Here is a 27,459-nt window from a genome sequence, read left to right on the forward strand (position 1 = left end):
GCTCTCACATAGCTAGTAGGATCTAGAGAGTAACTATTTCGTGCAAGATTCTGTATTAGGTTAGAGCAGTGCTAGAGCAGCAGTCACCAACTGGTGGTCAGTGGTCCACGAGAAAATTTTGGTGGTCCGCAGAAAAATTATTTGCATTTTTTATATTGCACTAAATCAGGGGTCCTCAAACTATGGCCCCTGAGACAGATATGAGCAATGAATGTTTGTGTTGCTGCAGAGTCTCCCCTTTGGGGTCTTTTTGTGTGGGTTGGAGGGGGGCAGAAATTCTGACTTGGGATCTGCTTAAGCCTCCTGGTGTGGGGCTTTGGGCGAAAGCTGGAGGGAAGTGCTGCTGGTGGCGAAGAGCTGGAGGCTCTTGTTCCAGTGGGACTGCATCATGGCCTGGAACTGGCTGACCATCTCAGCCCACTGAGCCTCCAGGCACCTGTACCTGGCCTTGCACTCCCGCAGGTCTTCCCTCTGCTTGGAAAGCCTATGCTCACAGTCCTCAGTGAGGTGCTTCTACTGAGCCTCCTTTTTGGTCAGATCCAATTTGAACTGAGTTGTTTTGCCAACTGTTTCTTGTCGTAGATGCTTCCACAACTGCTTCCTATTGGGGCCCTAAGGAGCCCAGGCAAGGAGGCGAGGAGTGGCTGGGAGGGCAGGGCAAGTAGAGGGCGGGGAGGCTGGTGTGTGACATTGAGTTAGCCACACCCACCCAGTCACATGACCACCTAACCATGCCCACCCAGCCGGTCATTAGACGGATCATATTAGTGGTCCACGGGATTTAAAATTATGAATTTAGTGGTCCCTGAGGTCCAAAAGGTTGGTGACCCCTGTGCTAGAGTAGTGTTTCTCAGTCTCCACAATTTTAAGAGGTGTAGACATCAACTCCCAGCACTGGCTGGGGAATGCTGGGAATTGAAGTCCATACCTTAAAATTGCAGAGACTGAGAAACACTGCTCTGGAGCAATAAGTTCTTTCTTTTCCCATTCCACAGCAAATCTTAACTAACCTATGACCACATGCCAGTAAATCCCTCTTCTGCCTCTTGGATCCTTGAAGTTGGGAGCAAACTACCACTGTACAGTATGCCTACCCTTGGCAGGAGCAACTCTTTTCTAAAAGGACTACCTTCACCTCTCTGGTGCAACTTGTTCTACATAACAACTGAAAAATGGAAAAGCAGGAACAGTCAGCCACACCAAAGCAAATATTGGAGGAAAAAGTCTAAAGCAGTATTTCTGGTTTCCACCAGAGAAAATATGGCTGTAATCCCAGCATGAAACATATGGAATGTTAATAAGCAGGTGAAGCTTTCACCTTATCTCAAAGTTTTATTACCTATACTAGTATCAAAAGGGGGGCTGCTTCTGAAGGATTTCCAATAGGCAGAGGAAGGAGATGGATTATATTTGACAAACTATTCAGATAAAAATTATCCTGGGTCAACATGCTCCTATTTCAACGAAAACAGGTTTATACTGCCATTGTTTGAAAGTTAATCATGGAAAACTATACGTATTTACAGGAAAACAGCTTTTGAAAGAAACAGGTCACCCAGCACTTGATGGATGGAACCAGAGAAGGCTGTTGCGGGCAATTGGGCATAGAAGCAATACTGACTTTTTAAAAAAAAGAAAAATATAATAAATATCTATTTACATAGAACTATAGACAACTATAACATCTTTACCTTCGGTATAATTTAGACTGCCCAAAGCTCATGATCACTAAGGGAAGCTGAAAAGTAGTCAACACAAGAATAACCTGGAAACAGAAAGTGGAAAAGTTATTTAGCTCAGATAGTTCAAGAAAACAAGTTTGTCTTAATGTTATTTAACTATCTTAATAGAGTTTAATTACTATAATAGATGCTACATAGCAAAGGTAACAAAAGGGTTCTGGCTAACAATTGGTTTCTACCAGGCTGAACAGGTTTCAGCCACATTTCAGCATACTCATACAGTCTGACTATTTAAAAGGCAGATCAAGCAAATAGAATTTATGCAGCCAGCTGAATAATTCCCTAGAAATAATTTCATGTTCATTTCAAAAATTAGGTATTATATATTACAATTTTCTATTATATTAGAATTAGATCGTCTTATGAAAAAATATCCTCTCCTGCTTATTTCAGTTATCTAATGCTTAAGTTTCTATCCTCAACCATCACTCTATTTGTCTCCTTTTCTTTGCTGAAGGAATGGTAATTTATTTAAACCCTGATAAGATGTCACCTAAATGAATTCTCTGGAAAGAACTTTACAGAATAGTATCAAATGTAGCTATCATTAGATTCCAAATTGTGCTATCGTATGTTAAGTTATTCAGTGTACAATATCACAATAGGAACCAATTTTCTCTCTTATTTCTAGCTATTCACTAGAAATACAAGTCTTTAATCAAAAGAGGAACTTAAACTGTCAGTAGACTGTTCGTTTAAAAAATATTTATATAGCTTTGATAGAGTGATGCATGATAGAGCTAATATATGATAATTCACTTGGCTAAGTATAAAAGATTTGAATCGCAGTCTTTTTTTAAATGTGTAGTTTTTTTTCTGGAATGTCCACTTGCCTTTTGATTATTGAAACTGTGTAAATACCTAGATTGTATACTGATGAGATCAAAACATTAATAAATATGTTTAGAATTTGGTATTTTGTCCCCTCCCCCCCCCAAAAAAACATATTTCCAATCTTAACACATCATGAACTGAAGGTGTCTGCTTTTTAGTAGCACCAGAAATGGTGCTCTTATGCCGAGCATCAGTGAAATTTCTGAATGAGCATTAGATTGGATTTATTGAAAGTTAAAAGAAAGATTCCTTCAGGTTAGTATTTGTTTGTTTGTTTATTAGTCATCTCCAATGGACTGAGTTCAGCTCCCAGTGACTACATGAACATGATCATACATTTTATTGGCACAGAGGTGATTTGTCACTGTATTCTTCCAGAATTATTGATTGAAGGGGGTGGGAGAAGTCTCTCATCTAAATATTGATCAGGTCTGACTCTACTCACCTTTTTTGATATAAAAGTTGGCCTAGTTATTGATACTGCTGGTAGTTTAAATAAAGGAGTATGAGAAGCAGACAGAAATAACTAGATTAAGATTCCATTATCTTTGAAAGAAAGAAAAGGAAGTTGGCAAAACTACGTCAGATACTACTGGGCAGCTCCTCAGTGTCTCTTTTTGTTCCTTTTGTTTAAAAGGAAGAACCGGAAAAACATATATGATTCTTCCTAATTCTTCTCCCAATATGCTTAATTAAATCCAACTCTCAGCTGATAATTTATATGGCCCTTCCTACTATTGTCACCTGCCCTTCACTGTACACTGGATAATCTTAATTGTGTCTAAGGATTGTCAAAATTATGCAAATAAAAAATGCTCTTGAATTGCAAAATTCTCTTTCAGCGTGAGGTGAACAAGCAACAGCTCTGTGGAGGATATTAAGAAATATGAGGGATTTTTTTCTCCACACCAATAAGGCTTCATCACTGAAGCAATTATCCCCACAACCCTGAATGGGTAGATATATGTTACTTACCAAACCTGTGTGTCACTTCATTTACACAACAAAACACCCACAATAGTTCTTTGTTCATGAGTAAGATGGCAATATTTAAAAGAAGAACCAGAATAGCTTGCAGCTGTAGAGAATAACTTCTTATCACCCACCAGGCAAAAATACTGTAATTCTTTTTTTATGTGGGAAGGTTAAGGCAAAAGCATCTCTATTTGAAAGCACGAAACCAGCACTGTATGGAACTATTTCATATATTATACTTTTTCTCCTTCTGAATACTTAAAACATCTGCTCAACCAATTTTATTACTTACTCCAGTGCTGTCTCCAATCCAGGAAAGGGACACTGAGCCACTGAGGTCATTGAAGACACGCTGTAAAGACAATTGCAAATACATTTTAGTCCCTGCTCCTGTAGCTGACATTATTCAGCAAATACCCCTTCCCTTTCTTCCAAGAAATTTTCTTCCTAGAAACTTATTTCTGGAAACCATATTCCTCACAATCTTATTGCCCGTTAAATTTAATAGTTATAATTTCCCAATAACACTTATGGAGATAATATAACCCTTATGGAGTTGATTCTCTAGAGCAGGGGTGTCAAACTCAAGGCCAGCTGGCCGGATCTGGCCCACAGGGTGCTTTGATCTGGCCAGCGGGGCTGCCCTGGAAACAGCAAAGGACCTGGCCGAGGTGTCTTTGCCAGCAAAAATGGAGCTTGAGAGGGCCGTGCACGGCTCACCCGGGCTCCGTTTTTGACCATGACGGGCTCCTGTAGCCCTCTGCCAGCTAAATCGGAGCTCGAGGACGCCGAGTGTGGCCACACCCTCCCCAGCCCCCTCCCCCAGGTCAAACACAACCCTGATGCGGCCCTCAATGAAATTGAGTTTGAGACCCCTGCTCTAGAGCATGCGTGCCCAGCCCGCTGTCACATGCAGCCCTGGATAGCTAGCAATGAAACCCCACAAGATTGTAATCATTTAATATTATTTTGTGATTTATATACACTAACTATATTATATATTTTAAATGTGGCCCAGGATAATTCCTCTTCACTCAATGTGGCCCAGGCAAGCCAAGAGCTTGGGCACCCATGCTCTAGACCAGGGGTGTCAAACTGGATATCTTTGAGGGCCAGATCAGCATTGTAGTTCTCCTCTGGGCTGGGAGTGGCAGGATGGATGTCTCCTGCAGCACCCTGCCGGCCAAAATGGGGTGGGGCGGGGGGGGTCCATGCGCTCCCCCCCCCGTGCCTCATTTTCACCCTCCATGGCCTCCTGCAGCACTTTGCCGGCCATTTTCGGCCAGCAGAGTGCTGCAGGAGGCCATGGAGGGTGAAAACAAGGCAAGGGGGGGGGCGCATGCAGCCTGTTTTAGCCACCAGAGGCACCACTTTGATATTTCCAGGCCAGCCCCACGAGCCGGATTTAAGAACCCATGGGCCAGATTGAGTTTGACACCCCTGATCTAGATGCTTTGGCTTGGATTTGAAGGAGGGACTGCATCACACTTAAGAGAAAAGCAGAGATAAGACTATTTTGGATGTTTAAAGAAGTCTGCCGCTTAGTATTGTAACACATTTATTTTCATCTCCCTTTTTAATCTTGAAATATTACTACATTTTTATTGACTAACAGAAGTAGGAAAATTAGGAGAGATTTCATGTAAATTTACTTATAACTAGAACTACTAAAGTCTATCAAGCTATGCAAAGGAGGTACGTTGCCGGAAATGCATCTAGTGTGACCAATAATTCTCTTTTCTTAGTATAAAGATCAAGTTGCCATTGAGGTGAGTTTGATTCTTAGTGACTTTATTGTTCCAGGAAACTTTTCTGGAATTCCTAGGCAGTTTTATTTCCATATACTCACCAGAATTAATTCTGTATACCTTCATCTATAAGCTGGTTTGATAACAGTATAATCATCTCTTAAGGCACTATCAATGTATCCTTCCTGCAAATGAAGTCTGACCAGAATCAAATACCACATCTCTCTTAGATAAAAATCTGCTGATGTAAAACCTCAAAAGCCTTCTTCTAAGTATGTCAGTTCATTGAAGCAAATAAATACATCTTTCCTACAAGTGAAGTCTGAGCAAGTTAAGAATAAGATAACCTTTATTGTCACTTTTTTCTGTGAATACACTGGCACACATTAAAAAATTAAATTTTGATGCCCACTCTCAAAACTACACACACACACACATTAATCACAGACCATTTAGAATACATAGTGGAAAAAAGAGCCTTGAAGTTAACAAGGTTAAATATCATAGGTTCTCTTAGATAAGCTTCTATGTTTATTTAAATGCTAAAATAACATTTTAGCACCGTGATGGCGAACCTATGGCATGAGTGCGAGAGGTGGCTCGCAGAGCCCTCTCTGCTGGCATGTGCGCTGTCGCCACAGGTCAGATCTCCGTGGCGTTTCTTTTGTGAGCTTCTGTTTCGTCGTTTGCAGGGAAACAGAAGCTCATGAAAGAAAAAGATCTTACCTCTTGCTGCGCTGCTGGTGTTCGGATGCCCCGCCTCCCGCCGGCTAGCAGGTCTTCGAGTCTCTGCTGCGCATTTCCGCGTGCATGTCCGTGCATGTCACCGCATATCTGTGTGCATGTCTGTGCATGCACGTGTCTGTGCATGTGCATGTTCGCACATGTACATGCATGCACATGTTCGTGCATGTCCATGTATGCACGTTTGCGCGCACACACCCCTTTCAGTTTGGGCATGTGCACATGCGCAGTCTGGGCACTCAGTGTCTAAAAGGTTCGCCATCACTGTTCTAGCATATCACTCTGTTGTTAGTCAGCATTTTAGTTAGCTATACACAGGTGGCGGTAATGGCAAAACACAGTTGCAAAAGCCATTCTTGCTCTAGAACAGAATATTACTACAGTACTTCCTCTCATACTTCCTTCTGTTTTACTTTGCAGATTTAGTTAAATATTCTTGGTACAAAATCCAGCTCTACAAATAATTCAAAATTACCCTAAATTGGGAAAAGATTACTGAGACTAATAGATTCCCCAGAATTAACATATATTCATAAAGTACCATTTAACACTATTACTGGTATTACCCTAAATAGCTCTCTCCAACTTGATGCAAATACTGTAATTCTTTTCTCCGTGGTCTTTTTTCTCTCTTTTTTTTAATTAGAATTAAGGTAGTCTCCTTCAATGACACAAGTACAAGATCAGATTGCTCAAACATTTTTTTAACCCAAGTGGAAATAAAATAAAAAAGGCTCTTCACATTTCCCATTCTCTTCTAAGATGGCTTAAAAAATGATTTGGGCAGAGCAACTGTAAGCTAAAAATAAATTAAGTAGGCCAACCATCCATCGTTCCAGTATGCATCTGGTCTTTAAAAACCACTCCAATACATAATCAGAATACCACATTAGAGAACTCTGTGTAATATAGAATAATGGTCCAAATTTCTCTTATTTATATTTCCTGATGTCTGTGCCAACACTTGCTCAATAGGATCACAGCCATCACAATAAACTTGTGTGTTGCATAAGGCATGACACCCCTAATGTTCCAAAGATACAAGCCAACCGTATTGTTGTTTGCCTAAAGATATATGTTAATGTTACTTCAGAAAGAAAAACAAATATACATGCAAAATTAAAATCACTAATTCTTCTACAAAGGCTGTAAAGCTTCCTTTAACAGCTCCGTAAGCACCTGAGCCCAGAAATATCACAATTCAAACACTGTTGTAAAGTAGAAAACAGACTACTGATCAACCAAGATCAGTGTAAGAATCAATATGAAATACACAACCTCTGAGTCACCAAGTATATGAGATGAAAGCTTCCAAGGCGTATATATCACTTCAAAATAAGAAAAATAAAAGCACACTAAACAATGCGTCATTGGCATAACAATTACAGTTCAGAAAGCCAAACAAAGCACTTCATCCTCAGGAATCCAGGTGCAATTGTTGGTTCCCAGAGGAAAGGAGATGGCACAAGAAATGCTGCAAAACACAGTCTCATTTTAATATTGCTTTCCTGAACACAATATATTTAATGCAGCACAAATAAGAATCATATTATAACTGCAACTAGCATTTTGTTTCAGATGAACAACAGTTTAAGGAAGAAGCAAATATATATAGCTATACAGCTATATAAAATAGAGAAAACTGATATTATGAGGGTTAAATTACCCTTGGCTATGGAAACATAGCTGTTATTAGCAACCAGTCTGAAGGAGGAAGAGGTTGCTAAGAGCTATTTGTGTAACAGACAGCTTCTTCAATAAAGGCACAGAAGGAGTAATATGAATGCTTCTCCTGAACTATTCTAAAAGCTGGTATCTGATTCAAATATATCCTTAGCTTTGTTGCTAAATATCAGCCAGTTAAAATTTAGAAGCAGCAGTAAAACTGGATGAAAGCATTTGGTGGAAGAACAAGTAAAACAGGAGCAAGGAAGACAGAAAAATGAAGAGAAAACCAAGAGTTATTACTTCTGACTTGAAATAGAGCGTTTTATAGAGCCTGGCTCCACTGGAAACCCAATGAACTGTATTGTCCATATTACTTAACAATATATTTAAAAGAATCCCAACCATTTAATTCTACATTTCCTCCAGGAGCTCAAAGCAATTTACTTTAAAAAAAAAAATAAAAATCACCCAACCCTATGATATATACAGACAGTTCTCGATTTACAACCACAATTGAGCCCCAAATTTCTGTTGCTAAGTGAAACATTTATTAAGCGAGTTTGTCCGTTTTACGAACTTTCTTGCCATCGTTGTTAAGTGAATCATGGTAACTGTTAAATTAGTCAAACTGTTAAGTAAATCTGGCTTCCCCATTGACTTTGCTGGCAAAAAAGGTTGCAAAAGGGGATTACGTGACCCAGGGACACTGTAACTTACATATCAGTTGCCAAGCCTGCAAATTTTAATCAAATAATCATGGGGATGCTACAACGGTCATAAGTGTGAAAACTGGTCATGAGTCACTTTTTTCAGTGCCATTGTAACTTTGAACGGTCACTAAATAAACTGTTGTAAATCGAGGACTACCTGTACTAATCTGAAATTAATAGACCCAAAGTCACCTAACAAAGTTTCCATGGCTGAAGAGAGATTTGAATCTGGGTTCCCACAAGGAACCCTTGTGATAGCCAACTCCCCTGCCAGAAGACTCATCATAAACATAGACTCATCCCCAACAGCCTGGGCCTGTCTTCAAGAGTGAAGGGACACAGGGCAGAAAACATCACACAGCCAAGAAGTCTCCATACCCATTTGCACCACTCAGCTGACCCTGAGGTTACAGATAAACCCCCTAAAAGAATGCAAATGACCAGCTGTCTGCAAGGAACATAAAACTTTCTGTTCTTCACCATCCAGTCAGAACTGAAGAAGCTTCTTGGATGAGAAGCGAAACGTCTTCAAAGGAAAAAAAACAAACAAGAAAGTCCAGTTGCCTTCCGAAAAAGCACCTTTGGGACAACCAGGATCTGGATGACTGAGAATCTCCACAGACTTTCCCCTTCAAGAATTACTGACTTCTCCATAGAACAGTGTAACGTTTTGTCTTTAAAGCCATTTTGGCTTCACAGAATGCTCCAAAACACCTTTTTTGCCTTTGAATATAAAAAACTACCGGTAAGTACTGAATAATTTGGTTATATGTTTTTCTCCCAATTTTTATACTATGGTTCTAATTCTATAGCCACCTATTCCTTTTTCCAAGGTTACACTCAACTCTTTTATGTCAACAGGATCAGAAAGTTATTTCCTTGTACTTTATTAATAAAAAGACCATGGTTCCTTTTTGGCCTCACAATGATAATTTCACTTTGACAGTATTCTCTTCATAAAATTCAGAAATTTTAATCAGCATTGGTCAGTTCTTGATACAGCAGTCCAAGAAGTACACTGGAATCCTGTAGGACAATTAATTTGATTCCTCCTACTTTCCTCAGAACAGCTGCGCTCTGAATCACTTTGCAATTTCTTCCACATTAGCCCTCATTTTCACAGCACCTTAATCTTTTGTTAGAGATTGCAGCATTATATTATTAATTTTGAGACTTCTTACTCCAAGACAAAGCTGTATACTAGGTATCTGAAGTTATTTTGTTAATTTTTAATAGCTTTTACTGCCTTCCTTGTAGAATATTAATAGTGCGTGCATTTCCTAATATATTAGTTGGTTTTTAATAAGGATTTTTTTTCTGTTGCTCACAAGCATTCCTGATGTAATTATTATGGATATTGCTTCCATCAATTTTCTTGATTTCTTTATTTCTCAGGGCCTTCTTATAAATTATATTTATAAAAAGTATATTTATGTACAGTCTTGTTGTTGTTGTTAGTTGTGAAGTTGTGTCCGACCCATCACGACCCCATGGACAACGTTCCTCCAGGCCTTCCTGTCCTCTATCATCCTCTGGAGTCCATTTACACTCATGTACAGTCTACCTATATATATGTAGGTAGACCGTATCCCACATTAAGGTACTAAATAACATTTATAAACCCCACATTCATAAATATATGGAGAGTTTGCTGCTTAAATTCTCAGCAATTTTACATCAATTACATCAAGCTATACATCAAGCTATAAAACATTTGCATACCAACAGTTATGGATTGCAGAATGAGTAAATTACATGACAAATACTTTATAGAGAAAGTTGGAAAACTCCTAATCATGTTGAATCTCAAGTGCCTAGTTCTTCAAATTTCTTCAGATATTTGGTTCCCATACTGCAACAGCTGCAGTTTGCTGATGTATTTCACAATCCAATTAAAATACTGATTTTAACTGAATCTATTAGGGAAATCCCCCTGCCTTGTTAGTTTGAGACACGAGAGTATTCTAAGTTTATATTCATTTATTAAAACTGGATATATGTTACAGACTTGCACTGAGATTATAGGCTTTAACATTTCTGCCATGCTAGAATTGATGATGGTTGTGGATTTAGTTTTGCTGGTTCTTGCGGTATCTTATTGAAGGTGCTGCAGCATAACTTTTAAAGCACCTTTTAATATCCATAAAGGTGCTTTAAGTTAGAGGATTGAGGAGTTGTCAAAATTAAGATGGTGGAAGTACGATTGCATACCATTCTCTGGAAGAAGAAAAAGGAGGGCAGTTTGCAAAATCATTATAGCACTAGCACTAGCACTTAAGTTTTATATACTGCTTCAAAGTATTTTTCAGCCCTCTCTAAGCAGTTTACAGAGACAGCATATTGCCCCCAACAATCTGGGTCCTCTATAAATGCACAAGGAACAGGAAGAGTTAAAAGGAACACAAAGAGAAAATGAAAAACAGATGGCTTCAGCTATAAAATAGTTAAATAATCATATCCAACAAGTTTATGTGAATAGCCCTTCATCAAAGTTGAAAGAGGTCTTGAGCTGTGTATTGCAGAGCTCTCCTCAAGCCTGTGCTATTCAATATTCTAAATTAAGAGAAGGGGTTAAAATTGGGTTTAATCAAACTTCTTGACAACACAAAATAAGGAAGGATAGTAAACATCTTGTAGAACAGTATTGCGGCAATAGGCATAAACTAGCCAAATTAATTTCAGTACAACAAACATAATAATTTGGGTAGGAAAAATTAAAGATATGTATACAGAATGGGGGATACCACACAGCAGTACATGAGAAAATTATTGGGATAGCTTGATGAAGCACAAGCTGAGCACGAGCCAAGAATATGATGCATACACAGAAAAACTCAAAACTGCATTCCCCAGAAGGAATGGGTTAAGATCAACAGAACCACCCCCTCCTTTCCTCCTCTCTATTTTGCATTGTTCAGATTACATCTAGAATACATCGCCAAGTTCTTGGCGCTGCAGTTTAGGAAGGACATTGACAAATATATTCATGGAATGAAAACAAGATATTTGTTTAAATTTTTGTAAGTGTACTTGAGCGTTTTGTCAATATTTTGTTTTGTGTGTTTTGAAAAACAAAAATAAAAAAAATAAAAACCCAGGAGGAACAGTTGGAAGTGTTGGGTTTGTTTAGCCTGGCAAAAATAGAATGTGGGGAGTCTCTGAAACATGTGAAGAATCCTCATGTAGAAAAGAAGATAGACTTGAGCAGCATTACTCTAGTCTAGAACATATGACAGTCACTTTACATTGAAGAATATGGAGTTCAATTGAACACCATAATGATAAGAGCTGTTCAACAATAGAAACTACTAGCTTGGGAGGTGGGTAGATTCTCCTTCTCCAGAAGTATTCGAACAGAAGCTGACTAGTCATTTAACTAGTACAGTTAGGTCTTCAATCAATGCCCTACCTTTAGTCTAGCCATTTTTCCGCATCTTATTCAACAAATTGAATTTCGCATCGCCATTTTGTTTTATTCTATCATTAGTATTAATAATCATTTGATTATAGTGTCAGTTCACTGCTCAAGTTAAAAGATGTATTAGTCATGTTTTTCTTTCTATAAATATATGTGGAACATTAATAATGTTTACTCTTTATGCTTAAGTCTTCTTGAACTAATTTCTTCACTGCTTCTATGCACAACATGTATGATGAGATCTTCTTCTGTCCCTAAATCTGGTACTGCATTTGTGTTATTTGACCATACATGCCTTGACGTAGTTATATGCATAGTAGATCCAATGCATAGCAGATCCAATAATATCTAGCCAAAGCTGATTTAAGAGGTTCATATTTGCTTGGAATTAAATTGCTTTTAAATCATCATACAGCTGCAAGGATAGCAATCCTTCCTTATGCAACTCTGAAAGATTCTCTACTACTACATAGGGGTCATAGTTTAATGCCCCGGTTTCTCATTTCTTCCAAAATTAATCAAACAATAATGCTTTAAAATAATCGACTCAACATTAAAATAAATTATGCAATATGGTACACAGCAGCACAAATACTAGCACCAAACTGCATATATCATCTACATCTGCATCTTATAGCTATGAAAATACTGCACCTGCATCACTACTACCTTAGCAATAATATGAAGGGTTACATGAGAGGCTGCCAAGCTGAAATGCAGCAGTAATGATATGTTAGCTGGGGAACAGCTGGGGAAATTCAGATCTTCAATAAAACAGACATTCAAAATCCAGATTGTTTACTTGAGATTCCTCACTATTAATAACTCATTTAGCATTCAACAAGAGCGAAAAGCATAGCTTAGCACTTTATTTTGCCAGAATTACTATAAAGTTCACAAATTAGTGTCATTAGCACTTCAGTGTCACAATCTTTCTGGAAGACTACAGTAAATAGCAGGATCACAGCATTTGCCTAGATCTTGACTTAAGGCAGTTCAATTACCATTGAATCATTCAGATGGCACTGCCAGAGCATATTTGTCATCTGGAAAACTGTAATTTATAAGTTCTGATGATGTTTAACATCCACAATTATGCAGGAGGGATAGTGCAGTGAAAGGAATGCACTTATGGCAATGTCATAACCATCTATTTAACCATATATGTGAGATTACTGTGAGGCAGGATATAGTTTCCCCAGTGCCCAAATCATTAAAATAAATCTGCAAGATTGCTAGACCAACCTTTTCCTCAAGTCTTCCATCCTAACAAATGATACTGGTAGAACTGCCAATATCTCAAGTGAGGTGACTCATCTCAAAAGGCATATACTGAATATGGTCCTAACACTAGTAATAGCGAGCAGTATTTGCAATTTATAATTCAGAACCTGAAGGGGATGAGAAATTGGGCATATCAGCATTAATTATGCTTTCTGCAATTTCACTTCAGGAAGACTGAAAATAATTGTGAGAGTTAGTCTAAGAACTAACTCCTGGTCTAAGAAAAGCAACTAGGTATCTAATCTATTGCCAAAACAAGAGAAATCTAGAACATGGGTGCTCTGACTACAAGAAAAAGATGTTCTGCCTTTACACAACTGGGTGCAATAAACACTGACTTTGCTATAAGTAAGACTCACTATTGATGACTTACCAGAATTCTTCCAAGATAGCTTCTCATTAGGGCCAGAATGGAAACAGCAAGGAACACATATCAGAGGAGAAATTATTAGTAATTTAATTCCAACATTGGGGCACTCAAGAAATAACCTAACAGAAAAATAGGGAAACAACCTCTTCAGCATCACTTATTCCAGGAGTATTTCTGAAGCCTCAAGAACTAATGATACTAGCTACCAAAATAAGGCAGTGCAACGCAATGTGTATTTTGCAGAGAGGAAAGGTTGTAAGGATTACATACTTATTTTGTATTAAATCCTTGAAACTTCCTCCCCCTATCAAGGCTTTATCCCTTTTCAGTGTAATATGTACTTTCTGAAATATATAGTTCTTCTTACCATCTTCCATAGCAAAGTACCTAAATAAAAACACAGTATCTAACCATTCAAACCTTTCTTGTCCAAGAAAAAAGGCAAAAAAGAAAAAGCACTCCTAGAAACTTATTCAAACCCTGAAAAACTGGTCTCACCAGTTTACTGAGCCAGAAATTATACACTGCCCTCCTTACTAAAAGTGATATCATGATGACCTAAGATTAAAGTACGGCTTGAGATGGACACACAAAACAGCCTTGATTTTTTTTTCAGGGTTGCCTACACGTCTAAATATAAAGAACTCCTACATATAACTACAGTATTAGCATTGTAATTCATTCTTCTCAAGAGTATATTTATTGCAAACAATATCACCACATGTAATGTTATAAATCATTGGTGCAGAAATGATTCCCAACTACCCTCTGACATCTCACAACAAGCCATAACAAAAACATAAAACACAACAGCAGTAATAAAAATATGTAAAATAATAAAATAGTAAAGGCGGCACTGCTAAAAAGAATCCTCAATTTTTAGAGGATGATTAATGAGAAACAAAGAATCTCCTGAGAGAGTTCCAGAAGCCACAACACTCGCAAATACATATTTTTTAAAAGACTAATTTTTTTGTAAAATTAGTCTTTTGTAAAAGACTAATTAATTTGTTGTAAAACAAAAATGAACACACTGCATACCACATTTACTTACTTCTGTAGTTTCCAAGTTAGCTAAATAGTAAATTACTTATTGTTTAAATAAAACAATGACATTTGGTTATTTATTCTGCTTTTATTTTTTTATTTATTGTCTTGGGAACTGTGGAGAAAGATTCTTATGACAATGATACTGGACTCTGGCACTTTGTATCACCATGTCCATTTCCCAAGGGTTTTTTTCCCATAAAAAATATAAAGACAAATTAGTGATAGATAGGGTAGAGATCACCACAACATTTGAAAAAAACACACGAATATTTTCAAGAGTTTCAAGAGTTGACATTGATAATGAGACAGTAACTGATACCCACACACACGTTTGGGATATTCTTTTTGAAATGCACCATTTTCATGGAATTGCCTATGATTTAGAAAAGTATTCTTTTAAAGCAGTCTACCATAGCTGGTTAATGAAAGACAGCTGGAAAATGCTAGAAAAATATTCAGATGAAAAGAATTTAACTCCTTATTCCACTAAGCAAATAGAAAAATTTTAATTAGGTCAATGATGTGGTTCTTATTTCCTCTATTGCAATGGATCTTGGAAGGCATTGGCCAAATCAGGAAGGGAAATTTTGATGATAAATTATGATTTAGTGTAGCACTGCCAAATATAGATGCCCAACAAATAGAACAATGCCGCTTTATGAATCAATGAATGCCATTTCATGCAATCAAGCCCAGCAACCAGGTCCAATTGGATGATTTTCATATCCAGGTTAACTGTGTCCTGCCATCATTGTTAAAGTGGTAGGTGGTGCAGGCAACAATGTGGAATGCTAACTTGTAGAACATAGCCATCCCATGCCCAACAGGCAGTTTCCCCACATTTTCTCTGTTATTCGTGCAACACCCATTGCTGCCAGACTATATCACTGCTGAGCTGATCAAGAAGGAAAATGCCTAATGACCAAGGGAGCATGCTTATCCCCATGGCATGGAAAGGGTACTCAGCACTTTTGATGGTTGACCAGCATTCAGTGCCATACAGTACTATTGAGCAGACCATCCTTCACACACTTTTGATTTTAGGCATACAGCACTCCTGTGAACATCTTCCACCGCAATCATGTTGTTTTCACTAGATCTTCACTGCTACTTTATGATGCTTTATAATTTCTTGAAACTAAAATCATAATCTTGTATGCCATTAAGTTCACCTCTTCATGAAGAAACATGTATGGCCTTCATACATTTATCATTATTTAAAGTAACACAACTATAAAAAAAAATGTGACATCATTACTTGAATATGTGAATATTATGTACTAATAGCTCTATGGTAGATGCAAGGTCTAAATGTCATATCCCAAATTATCTTAGTGTCTCCCTAGATTTGATTTAGCTCTTATTCGGAAACTGAAACTCATACCCCAGTAAGAAGGATAGCTCCAATACCCTTGCATATGTGAAGGTTCCCAAGATACAGAGCATGGCTTAGTGTCATATATAATCTTGTATTAAAACGAATCAAATAAATCTGATACTGAGTTTAAATTTAATTCAGAAAATAGAAACTATTTATTGACTATACTGTAATTCTGGACATAGACTTAAACTACATCTGAAGTTCGAGTTTACTTTAGCATAAGATTATAAAAAAGATTTTGCTTACTTGTTATAATAACTACTGATGCTATGAAATTGAACCAAAATTGCTATTGTTTACTCTGATTATTCATATCATGTTGGTTGCCTTTCCTAATTATTGATAACAATAGTTTTAAAGTAGTACACTGATATAAGATCACCTTTAAATATAGTACCTTAGTTAATAAAAAATTCTTATTTAATTTTACACAGCTTATAATCTTTTTCTATTTTTTATTTTTTTATCTTTTTACTTGGCTGCACTTTTAAATAACTGTTTATATTTGGAAGAAGAGTCCTAGTTGGCTGATACAATGGGTGTGAGACAGCAGCATGAGATTCAGATATAATTTTAACTGTTACTTTTTAAATGTGCAAAAAGTCTGTAAGAACATTGTGAAAGCCATTGTTAGCTTTCTAGTCTCCAACAGGCACTGCCTATTCTATTACAGATGACAACAACCGAACAGACACTACAAGCAAACAATTCCACATTCTTTCACGTGCTGAGACGTCCAAGCTCTTGTGAGGTTCTTTTATCATAGAAGCTTTGCATTGAAACAGATGAAAAATAACCTTGTGTAAGCTGAAGGCAAAGGGCTGGCGAGCGAAGTATCCAAGTATTTCACAGTTCAGCAGCAGATGGAATTAAACCAGATCTCAATTCCTTTCCATTCCAGCAAAAATAAATAAATAGCTTTTAGAAGCTTATCATAACTGAAAGCTGAATATCTGAGATACATCACATAACAAGAAATGATTTCCAACTTCCAAAGCTCTACTGAAAGCGGGCACTTTAATAACAATGACATTTTAGGGCAAACAGGGGAAAAGCAGGAATAGATGAAAGGAGAAGATAAAAGAAGGCAGATGTAGGTCTCCAAATATCAAACTCAGATTTCCCAGTATGGATAATGGTAAAAGACAATGGGAATTGCAATCTAATACAGGCAGATCGGATAGAGACTACTTCAACTCAATCTCTATTACTGGTGACCACTCAACAAAGCTTTCTTGGCAATATGTGGATGTGGTTTGCAGCTGTTTTCTTTCAGAATGTTTTTCAACTTCTCAGACAAGGCTTATAACTCTTAAGATTTCTTAATAGACTCTTGTTAAATATTGACCAGGTCTGATCCAGCTAAGTTTTTCTAAGATCAGCCAAATCTTGCTTTAAATTATCTTCATATTAAGAAAAATATCTATAGTACCAGTGACACACATTTTAATGGATAGTTAGATATTTTGAATAAAGCCCCCTAAAGCAGGAAAAAAAGGGAAAAGAAACTTTAAGCAAGTTGGCAAATTAACCTTAACATAATTCCCATACTGTGAAACCTATGCCACAAATAGCCTAAAGAAAACATACTAACTGCAGGCCCATTGTCTTACCAGTTGGTCGGGTTTTCCCTTTCTATTAAGGCCAGATCTCCGCCTTGGCCAGCAAGAGTATGAAATGAATATTTCACCTGACTTCCTATTTTGAGCTCCTAAAAAAATAACTAGAAAAGTCAGACCTTGGGGGAAGGGAGGCAACCCCTTTATAATTCATACAAATGAATACACAAAGATACAAATTGAGATATGATACTCTTAATAGATATATAAATATTGATTTGTTACAAAACACAAATTTTAAAAAAATACAATTCATGGACAAGAGGGGGAAGAAAAGTGAAAAAGTAAATTGTCATCGAATTATACATAAGGACACAGATTCCCCGATACTAGATACTCTTTTTTCACATATCCCAAAATATATATTTTTTATCCATTGGACATAATTATATGATTTTTCTGAATTGTAAATATTTTTTTAGGTAAGTGTTTAGCTGCAGATGGATTAATAAGTATTCAAAAATTGAAAGTTCTGAAGTACATAAACTGCAAAATTTAATTTAAAATTTAAAATTGCAGAAGATAATTAAGACAGATAAGATTTTAGGTTTACTAAATATAGCATTTTCTTAATATTTTAAAAATATTTCATTAACTCATTAGAATTATTTCTGTTGCAATATATTGTTTCTTTAACTCAACCATGTACAATAATGTTATTAGAAGTACATATACAAATGTATACCAACTGTTACCTAACACAGTTGATACTTGTCCTAACTAAAAAGAGTATGAGTTTAAGATCACAACTTTTCCTCTCAGGATTTCAATTGAGAAACTAAGCTAGAAATACATACTGTCAACTAGTTTAATTAAAATGAATAGACCACAACAAGAAGAAAATACATAGGTTTCCCTTAGTAAACTATGATAAACTTTCCGCTTGATATGATCATTATACATATTAAACACAGCTGCAGATCGTGGAGAGAAAATAATGTTCTTCTGACATGCTGTTTATTGTGTTCTTTCTCAGTAGAAATTGTGCTGCTTTTGTATTTTGTGTAATATCTGGTGTATTATTACCATTAAATATATGATAGATAATATTGGTATTGATTTATCTGACTATAATTTGCCTCAATGTGCTTTGTCATAACTGCTTTAGAGCCAATATTGTACCTTAGCGGATTCTGAAAGTGATGTACATATTAATATTTAAACACTTTTATAGGAAAAATAATTATAAGAAGCAGAGATGTGGGGGGGGTTTTGAAAATTTTCTTATGCAAGTGAGTATGATTCTAATCAACATATTCATCTCTGTATCCATAGTCAATGGTATTGATTATTGAATTGTACTTTGGAGGGTTTTCTTCCTGGTAAATCAGAATATTGCATATGTGTGACAGTCTAAAACTCCTAATAAATAACTGTGGATCATCTGAGCCCCCATTAGTGAACCAGAGTTGATGAGGTTATTATACATGCCTGTTTCATTCTTTTCTGTTCCCATTCTCTGACTTAGTTCTGAATATAGTTTCATGTTGAACTGTCATTTTTGAACCAGATTCAACTGAGCCAATCTGCATTTAACAGAGCTTTCAGTCTTAAATTTAGTAAAATTCCATATGAGAACTTGTAGTAATCTCTGGCAGAAAAAACAACTGCTCTTTCTATTTTGTCATATACACCGTAACAATAATAAAAAACCCCAGCATCAGCCATATGGACAATAAAGAATAAATGTAACAGTAATCAGGAATGGGAGCAGTAATTTGTTAAAGGTAAATATATATTTATGAAACGCTCAATTCAGAGGATTTTCACTATTCTTTTCATTTCTGAATTTTATTTTAAAAGTGAGCAACAATGTAATTCCAAAAATAACACAACAGAAATTAAAACTATTACCACAGGAAAGAGCTTTTGCAGAATACTGACAGATGGAGAAGAAGTTTAGCATGCAAACTGGTTTTCTTTCTTTTCTTAAGAACTATTTTTGGACTTTGTTATGTACATTTAGAAATAATATAAGGTTATTATCACTAAGTGCCTTCCATAAATTAGAAATAAAATGTAGGCGTACTTTGGGATTTTCTGTTTTAAGCAAAAAAACACAAACAAGGAAATGGGGAGAGGCAATGCAGACATGTGAATGCATAGATTCAAGTTACCTAACATTAAAATACACCAAGAAAGTCATCAAGTTAGATCATATTATACATAACACAAGTATCAAAGTAAAAAAATACTGGAAATAAATGACGAATTGAATTACCAATCTGCTTGAAAGGAAGAAAAATAGGCCTAGCAAAGAAAAGTAGAAAAAAATAGGAAGCAAATATTTACCGTAAGTTTTTTTAAAAATGAGAATGCATCTAGAAATTGTTTTTAAAAAGAGGAAACATGTAACAAAACCATACTAAATAAAAATAATGAAAACCGAATATATTTAACTGGATAGGGTTAAAAAAATGAGGAAAACGTAACTAGAAAACTCCCTTGAAGTTTTTGGATTTTCCTTACTTGAGACCAGTGAACATTTGAGTGTTCAGTATTTGATACATGTGACTATTTCATTCCATTTCAATCATATGTTACAAATGCCTAGCAGCGCTGCTTGACATACATAAAAAATAGAATAGTCTTAGACCTATTGCATTCAGGAACAGGATAACCAAGTCCTATTCTCAGGCTTTCAACAGTTTACTTTCTGTCAAGGGCCATTCCCGTGTCCAACTGTCATATTATCTTGATAGAACATTTTTCCCCCCTAAGAGGGTACCCACCAAATGCATTGAACCTTCACATTTCCAGATAGCATCAGGACAATAGGGCATTGAGGAAGACTGGTGTAGTGATAGGATTAAGGACCTGAATACAATAATTTAAGATTTAATCGCATAACTGATGACTCCTCGCTCCATAGGAATTGACTTTTTTATTTTAATCAAGCTAATAATTTCTAGCCCTGCTATTGTAGGATGCCCCCATCATACAAATGCTAATCTCAGAATCAGTATGCATTACTTTTTAATACCCAAAGCAGAGACTGGTTAAGAATTTAGTATGTTCTAAAGGTAACCTTTACATTTTATGAATGTCATCAATGTTTGCATCCCAGCTAAATTGTTCCCTATTTTCAGAGGCTCCAAACGGGTCTCATTCTGTCAAGTGCATCTTTTTCTCACACTATTTCTCTAATCACGGCAGCGAATACCAGCCTAGCCTTTAGCTCAGGAGAAAGGGGAAAAAGAGATAAAATCACTTTTATGCCTAACTCCTTCTAACTAACCTACCGGATCTTTCAGCTCTCTTGTCATCTAAAAAGGTGTGGCTGTTTTACCACATATGCATCACCATCCACATCCCCTACACCCAAACACCACACTAGGTGTCATGTTGCCCAATGACAAAAGAAAACGATCTGCTCGAGTGTCATGCTACAGTCCAAGACAAACAGGGCGAAAGCCAAGGAGAAGCTTATACGGCTGTTGTGTTGGTTCTCAAAAGAAAAAAAAAAAGCACTCTGCCCATGTTCAGAGGAGCCACTTCAAAGGCACCAAAGCGATCCTCGCGTGTTGCGGAGAGATCGCGCCGGACCCTGCCTCGATTCTCTCGCTCGCTCGCTCGCTCCAGCGGGAAGTTCGGTTTTCCAAAGTCAAAGCCCTCCGCTCTGCATCACCAGCCTTGGCGGCGCTAGCGGTACCCATCAGTGCCCCAAGCCTGGTCTCTCGCCCCGGCCAGGAAGGCCACTCCCTGCTCTCACCTTGTGAGTGTTGTTGCCCAGCACCTCCTTGCCGAAACCCTCGTCCTGCGGGCCGCATCCCGTCTCCAGCTCAGCCCCGCCGCGTAACCCCCGCCGGACCCGCAGAGCCTTCGCCCCGAACCGGATCTCTCGGCCGTAGAGCGGAGCCGCCAGGAGCAGCAGCGGCAGCAGCAGCAGCCCTGCGCGCACCAAGGACGGCGACAACAACATCTCTCTCCGCGGTCCCAACCACCAAACTCCGCTCCGCGCTCGGGGAACTGGCTCACCTGCCGCCCGAGCCACGAACGCCTCATTGGGCTGCGCCAATACAGGTATGCGAAAGCCATTGGCTGCCGCGCACGTCAATCTGCCCGATTTTCACCCGCCGGCCAACCTCTCCTGGAGCTTTTTCCCCATTCGCTCAGCTATCCCCGCTTCTGTTTTTTAAGCGGCTCGCTGAACTGCCAATCTCGCACAGTGGACACTTCATCCCACCGGCCAGCGGCCATTGGCTACTCCTATTACCAGCCTCCTCCCTTTAAATTATCCGGCTGGTCAATATCACCCCACTTTGAAGAGCGCTTTGCTCATTGGTTGATTTCCTGCAAGTGTTTTCTTCTTTCACATTTTCCGTGTAATTTAAGGCTTCACGAGAAGGCTTTACTCCTGTTGCTAGGAGGCGAAGCCGACAAGTTTTGTTTTTGTCCTTTTTTTTAAATAAAGGGTAAAGCCGGCTTTCATCCATTGTGTGTGGTCGGAACGAATAGTAGGACGGGGCGCTCTCTCCTATCAAGCGTTTTCTCATTGGCGAAGTAGAGGTTTAAAGCTGGCCAAGATAGGAATCAGAATCAGAATAAAGCTGGAAGGGACCTTGGAGGTCTTCTAGTCCAGCCTAGTTCCTCAGTCTTTTCTGCAGATCTTGAATAGAATAGAATAGAATAGAATAGAATAGAATAGAATAGAATAGAATAGAATAGAATAGAATAGAATAGAATAGAATAGAATTTTTTATTGGCCAAGTGTGATTGGCCAATAAAGGAATTTGTCTTGGTGCATATGCTCTCAGTGTACATAAAAGAAAAGATACATTCACCAAGAATCATAAGGTGCAACACTTAATGATAATCATAGGGTACAAATAAGCAATCAAGAAACAATATCAATATAAATTAATATAAATTTAGAGAATCATTTAATATATGACAAGTTTATAGATAATCCTTGATTTACAACAGTTCGTTTAGTGATTCTTCGAAGCTACAGCAGCATTGAAAAAGTGACTTATGACCGTTTTTCACATTTATGACCATTGCAGCATCCCTATGGTCATGTGATCAAAATTCAGACCTTGGCAATTGACTCATATTTATGACTGTTTCAGTGTACTGGGAACGTGTGATCACCTTTTGCGACCTTCTGATAAACTATGTCAATAGGGAAGCCGGATTCACTTAACAACCGTGTTACTAACTTAACAACTGCAGTGATACACTTAACAACTGGCAAGGAAGGTTTTAAAATGGGGCATTTTTAACACGGTTAAATGGTTTTAACAAATGTCTCACTTAACAACAAAAATTTTGGACTCAATTGTGGTCGTAAGGCTTGTATTAAAGGGTAACTATGGTACATTATGGCAGAAATTAAGCAGGGTAGTCCTGGTAAGTAGTGGATGGGACACCTCCAAGAATCTCTGTTCAATTTCAATTTCAATTTAATTCAATTTATATGCCGCCCCTCTCCGAAGACTCAGGACGGCTCACAATACATTTAAAATCCTAATAAAAAACATTTAAAAATTAAAAACATTAAAAACATTAAGACTCATTCATACCATTCATGGCCGGATCTCGCCAGATCGCAAGAGTGAGATCAACGGCCCAGGCCTGCTGGAAAAGCCAGGTCTTCACCGCTTTTCAGAAGGCCAGTAGGGTGGGGATGGTCCGGACCTCAGGAGGTAACTAGTTCCAGAGAGCTGGGGCAGCCACAGAGAAGGCCCTCCCCCATGGGCCCGCCAGCTGGCATTGTTTAGCTGATGGGACCCAGAGGAGACCAACTCTGTGGAATCTTACCGGTCGCTGGGAGCTATGCGGTAGAAGGCGATCTCGAAGATAACCTGTCCCTGAGCCATGTAGGACTTTAAAGGTAATAACCAAAACATTGAATTGTGACCAGAGACCAATAGGGAGCCAGTGCAGCTCGCGGAGAATTGGTGTAATGTGGGTGTACCTAGGTGCACCCACGACAGCTCGCGCGGCTGCGTTCTGGACCAACTGTAGTCTCCGAACACTTTTCAAGGGTAGCCCCATGTAGAGCACATTGCAATAATCTAACCGTGAGGTGACAAGGGCATGAGTGACTGTGAGGAGAGCCTCCCGATCCAAGTAGGGTCGCAATTGGTGCACCTAGGCGAACCTGTGCAAAGGTTCCCCTAGCCACAGCTGTCAGATGTTGCTCTAATCTTAGCTGTGAGTCTAAGAAGACACCCAAATTGCGAGCCCGTTCTGAGGGGGACAATTTCTCCTCCCCCCCCCCAGAACCAAGGATGGACAGTCAACATAGTCTTTAGGAGGCAATACCCACAGCCATTCGGTCTTGTCTGGGTTAAGTCTGAGCCTGTTGACTCCCATCCAGATCCTCACAGCCTCCAGGCACCAGCACATCACATCCACCGCATCACTGAATTGACGCAGGGTAGAGCTATACAGCTGGGTATCATCAGTGTATTGCTGATACCTCACCCCGTATCATTGGATGATCTCACCCAGCGGCTTCATGTAGATGTTATTTAGGAGGGGAGAGAGGACCGAGCCCTGAGGCACCCCGCAGATGAGGGACCTGGGGTCGACCTCTGTCGTCCTACCAACACCAACTGTGATCGACCAGAGAGGTAGGAGGAGAACCACCGTAACACGGTGCCTCCCACTCCCAGCTCCCTTAGTCGTCCCAGAAGGATACCATGGTCAATGGTATCGAAAGCCGCTGAGAGGTCAAGTAGCACCAAGATGGAGGAATTACCCCCATCTCGGCCTCGCCAGAGATAATCCATCAGTGTGACCAAAGCAGTGTTAGTCACTAAACTAGTGTTTCTCAATCTCAGCGACTTTAAGTTTGTGGACTTCCACTTCCATAATTCAGAATAAGAATAACAGAATGATAGAATTGGAAGGGACCTTGGATCTTCTAGTCCAGCCCCTGGCTCAAAAGCAGGAGACCCTATATCATTCTCCAGCTAGCATGCTGAATATTGAAATCCATGCAGTTTAAAATTGCTGAGGTTGAGAAACATTTACTATAAACTATGCAAATAATTAGTGTGGTTGGGTGGAACCCTGAAGAAGGCAGTGATAAACCACTTTTGTATGTGAACATGCCCATGAATTCATCAGGAGTTATATTCAACTCACGTTAGATCAACTCATCATGTACACATCATATCATGCACTTTGGGAGTAATGAATAGTTATGGAAATAAGAGAAAATGAATACTAATATATAAAAATAATTGAAAAATAAGCTAAAACACAATCTAGTTTACATCAACCCAGTTGATTTATACAGTTATATATAAAACTGTTTGGAGTACTTTAAATTCAGTTTGATTGGTACATGTCCCAGTTCAGTTCAGATTAACAAAATGATTAATTCCAGGTGTTTTTTTACCAAGAAAAAGGGTTAGGCCCTTGTTGGGAGTGACCTAAAATGTGCAGCAATTGTTACAGATTAATGCAAAGACCTCTGTAATTTGTCTCTACAAACAATTTACATGTAGTTTCAAATGTTGCCATCTTTCTTTCTCTTCCGGTCTCACTTCCTTCTTTGTTTGATCTCGCATGAATTGCAGAGAACTCAAAAGGTTTTCATTAATTTTGAATGTGAAATGACAGTCTGGGACATATTACTTCCTGTGTCTTTTAAGGACTTTACATATCAGATGCAACCATCCATGATCCTGCTGATAATTTAACAACTTCTTCTTGTGCCATATCCATCATCGGATGTTGGCAATCATGTTGTGATCCTATTTTTATCAACATCCGCACAAAAAAGTGCTGTTGAGTTTTGTCCAAACCAGTCTCTTAGACTTTGAAGCCATGATGTTTTTCTTCTGCCTGGACCTCATTTGTCTTCAATTTTTCCTTGGAGGATTAAGTGAAGTATGCCATATTTTTCTGGGTGTTGCATCGCATGTTCAAAATATTCTAACGTTTGCTTTTTTTATGGTTTTGATGATTTCCCTTGGCTTTCCCAGGTGGCTTATCACCTCTTCATTTCTGATTTTGTCAACCCAATTTATACATAAAATAGCTGATAATTAACAGATAATCTTTATTCAGTCTTTTTAAGTCTTACTACCTTATTCCCAACAAAAGCAAACAGATTTTATATGAGGATCTGGACAAATACTATTTTTTCTTCATGCAAGAAAAATATTGAGAATCATTAGTACGCTAAATCAATGAGCAATTCATTAATTGGCTGATCTGCATTCCCATTGCCTTGAAAGCACGCCCAGTAGATCAGAAATTATGACACTAGTAACAAGTCAAGTTGGTATTTATATTTTTCCTAAAAAACTGATTTTTTTTCATCTAAAGGAGTTAGTACAACTGTTAATGCTACACCATATAAAAATGTACTGTATCAAAATATAAGCAGTCATTGGAAAAGATCTGAGTCAGGCAGGACATACTAAAAAAAGTGTGTGATAATATCACCCTCCTAAAGTAATAATATTTTTTCTACTCTAATGATTAATGCTAAGTTGCATCTTACATAATGAACTACAAAAGCCAGTATCCGCCCTGTAGCACAATAGGATTGCTAAATTCTGACATACACACAGGGATGGATTTTCCTATAGGCTAACTAGGCTTCAGCCTAGGGCCTCAAGATCAAGAGGGGCCTACATTCAAATTGTTAGCAAAATTAAAATTACACTTTCACTATAGGTGAAAGGGCCTCATAAGTGGAATAGCCTAGGGCCTCTTTTCATCTAAATCCGGCCCTGCATACACATTCTTATGATCTAAACCTAATTAAGAAATGTATCTCCTAGTAAGGTGACAAATTATGGGCTTGTTTAAATCTGCATTTGAAAAAAAAGAAAGCAATAGGTCCAATCAAAGTATTGCACAAAATGAATAGTGAAGTGCACAAAATGAATAATATGCATGCTCTTACCTCATTCATACTAAAGGCAAATTTAAGGTTACATGCAAAATCAAAATGTATTCTCAAAGCTATAAACCAGTAGAATTATAAATCTTCAGACTGAAAAAAAGACAATTAAACAAGTGAAAGATTTAAGAGAATAACAGAGTAGGAAGAGACTTTGGAGGTCTTCTAGTTCAAACCCCACCCCCCTCAAGCTATACCTGTGCATTTGTTTTATCTTGCCTAAATGTAGAACCTTACTTTTCTCACCATTGAATTTCACTTTATTAGATAGATAGGGTCCAGTATTCAAGTCTATCAAGATCTTTCTGTATCTTGAGCCTATTATCTGGAGCAGGGATCCCCGAACCCTGGGCCGTGGATCAGTACCAGTTTATGGCCTGTTAGGAACCGGACCATGCAAGCAGCAGGCAAGCAAGTAAAGCTTCATCTGTGCCTGTGCAGGATCTAGGTTGCATGCAAAACCTTCCCCACTCCCCATGTCTGTGAAAAAATTGACTTCCATGAAACTGGTCCCTGGTGCCAGAAAGGTAGGGACCACTGATCTGAAGTGTTGGCTATTCTTGCCAGCTTGATGTCATCTGAAAATTTGATGAGTTTCTTTAAACTATCATCTAATTAGTTTATGAAGATATTTTATTTTATTTATTTTTATTTTATTAAATTTCTATACCGCCCTTCTCCCGAAGGACTCAGGGCGGTGAACAGCCAGAGGATAAAACACGGAGATACAAAATTTAAAATAGATTAAAACAAATTAAATAATTTAGGCTGAATTTTAAAATACCCCATAATTAAACAGATTGAAATTTGTGTTTAAAATTTAAATTTAAATATTGAAGAGTATTGGGCCTATCATTCTTTATTAACATTTTTAAGGAAAAGGGAATATTGCATCCTATATCAATGCTATACATGTGAAATGTAGATGCAGCCCAAATGTTAGTGTATTTTTTCAGACCAAACTTGAGGATCCTGATGAATTAGCAAGATAGAAAATCAAACAGACAAAAATGGAAATAAGGACAGCCCACAAATCATAAGTGG

The 27,459-nt window shown here is 38.0% G+C and overlaps 1 protein-coding gene across 2 annotated transcripts in view; it reads right to left on the minus strand.

Annotated features, from left to right (window-relative positions):
* SORT1 (sortilin 1) overlaps nucleotides 1-21,625 on the minus strand; it is a 47,871-nt gene extending 26,246 nt beyond the window's left edge. The window contains exons 1-3 of one of the 2 annotated variants that reach the window (XM_034414762.3): nucleotides 21,256-21,625; nucleotides 3,844-3,903; nucleotides 1,692-1,765 (exon numbers count right to left, since the gene is read on the minus strand). In XM_034414762.3, coding sequence (XP_034270653.1) covers nucleotides 1,692-1,765; nucleotides 3,844-3,903; nucleotides 21,256-21,465 — 344 coding nt within the window. In that variant the 5' untranslated portion in view covers nucleotides 21,466-21,625. The remainder of the gene's footprint in view (nucleotides 1-1,691; nucleotides 1,766-3,843; nucleotides 3,904-21,255) is intronic. The other variant, XM_034414761.3, reaches the window with a different exon arrangement.
* Nucleotides 21,626-27,459: the final 5,834 nt, after the last annotated feature.

Source organism: Pantherophis guttatus, chromosome 3 (genome assembly GCF_059756535.1).
Source record: "Pantherophis guttatus breed Tessera chromosome 3, ASM5975653v1, whole genome shotgun sequence".
NCBI classification, from domain to species: Eukaryota; Metazoa; Chordata; class Lepidosauria; order Squamata; family Colubridae; genus Pantherophis; species Pantherophis guttatus.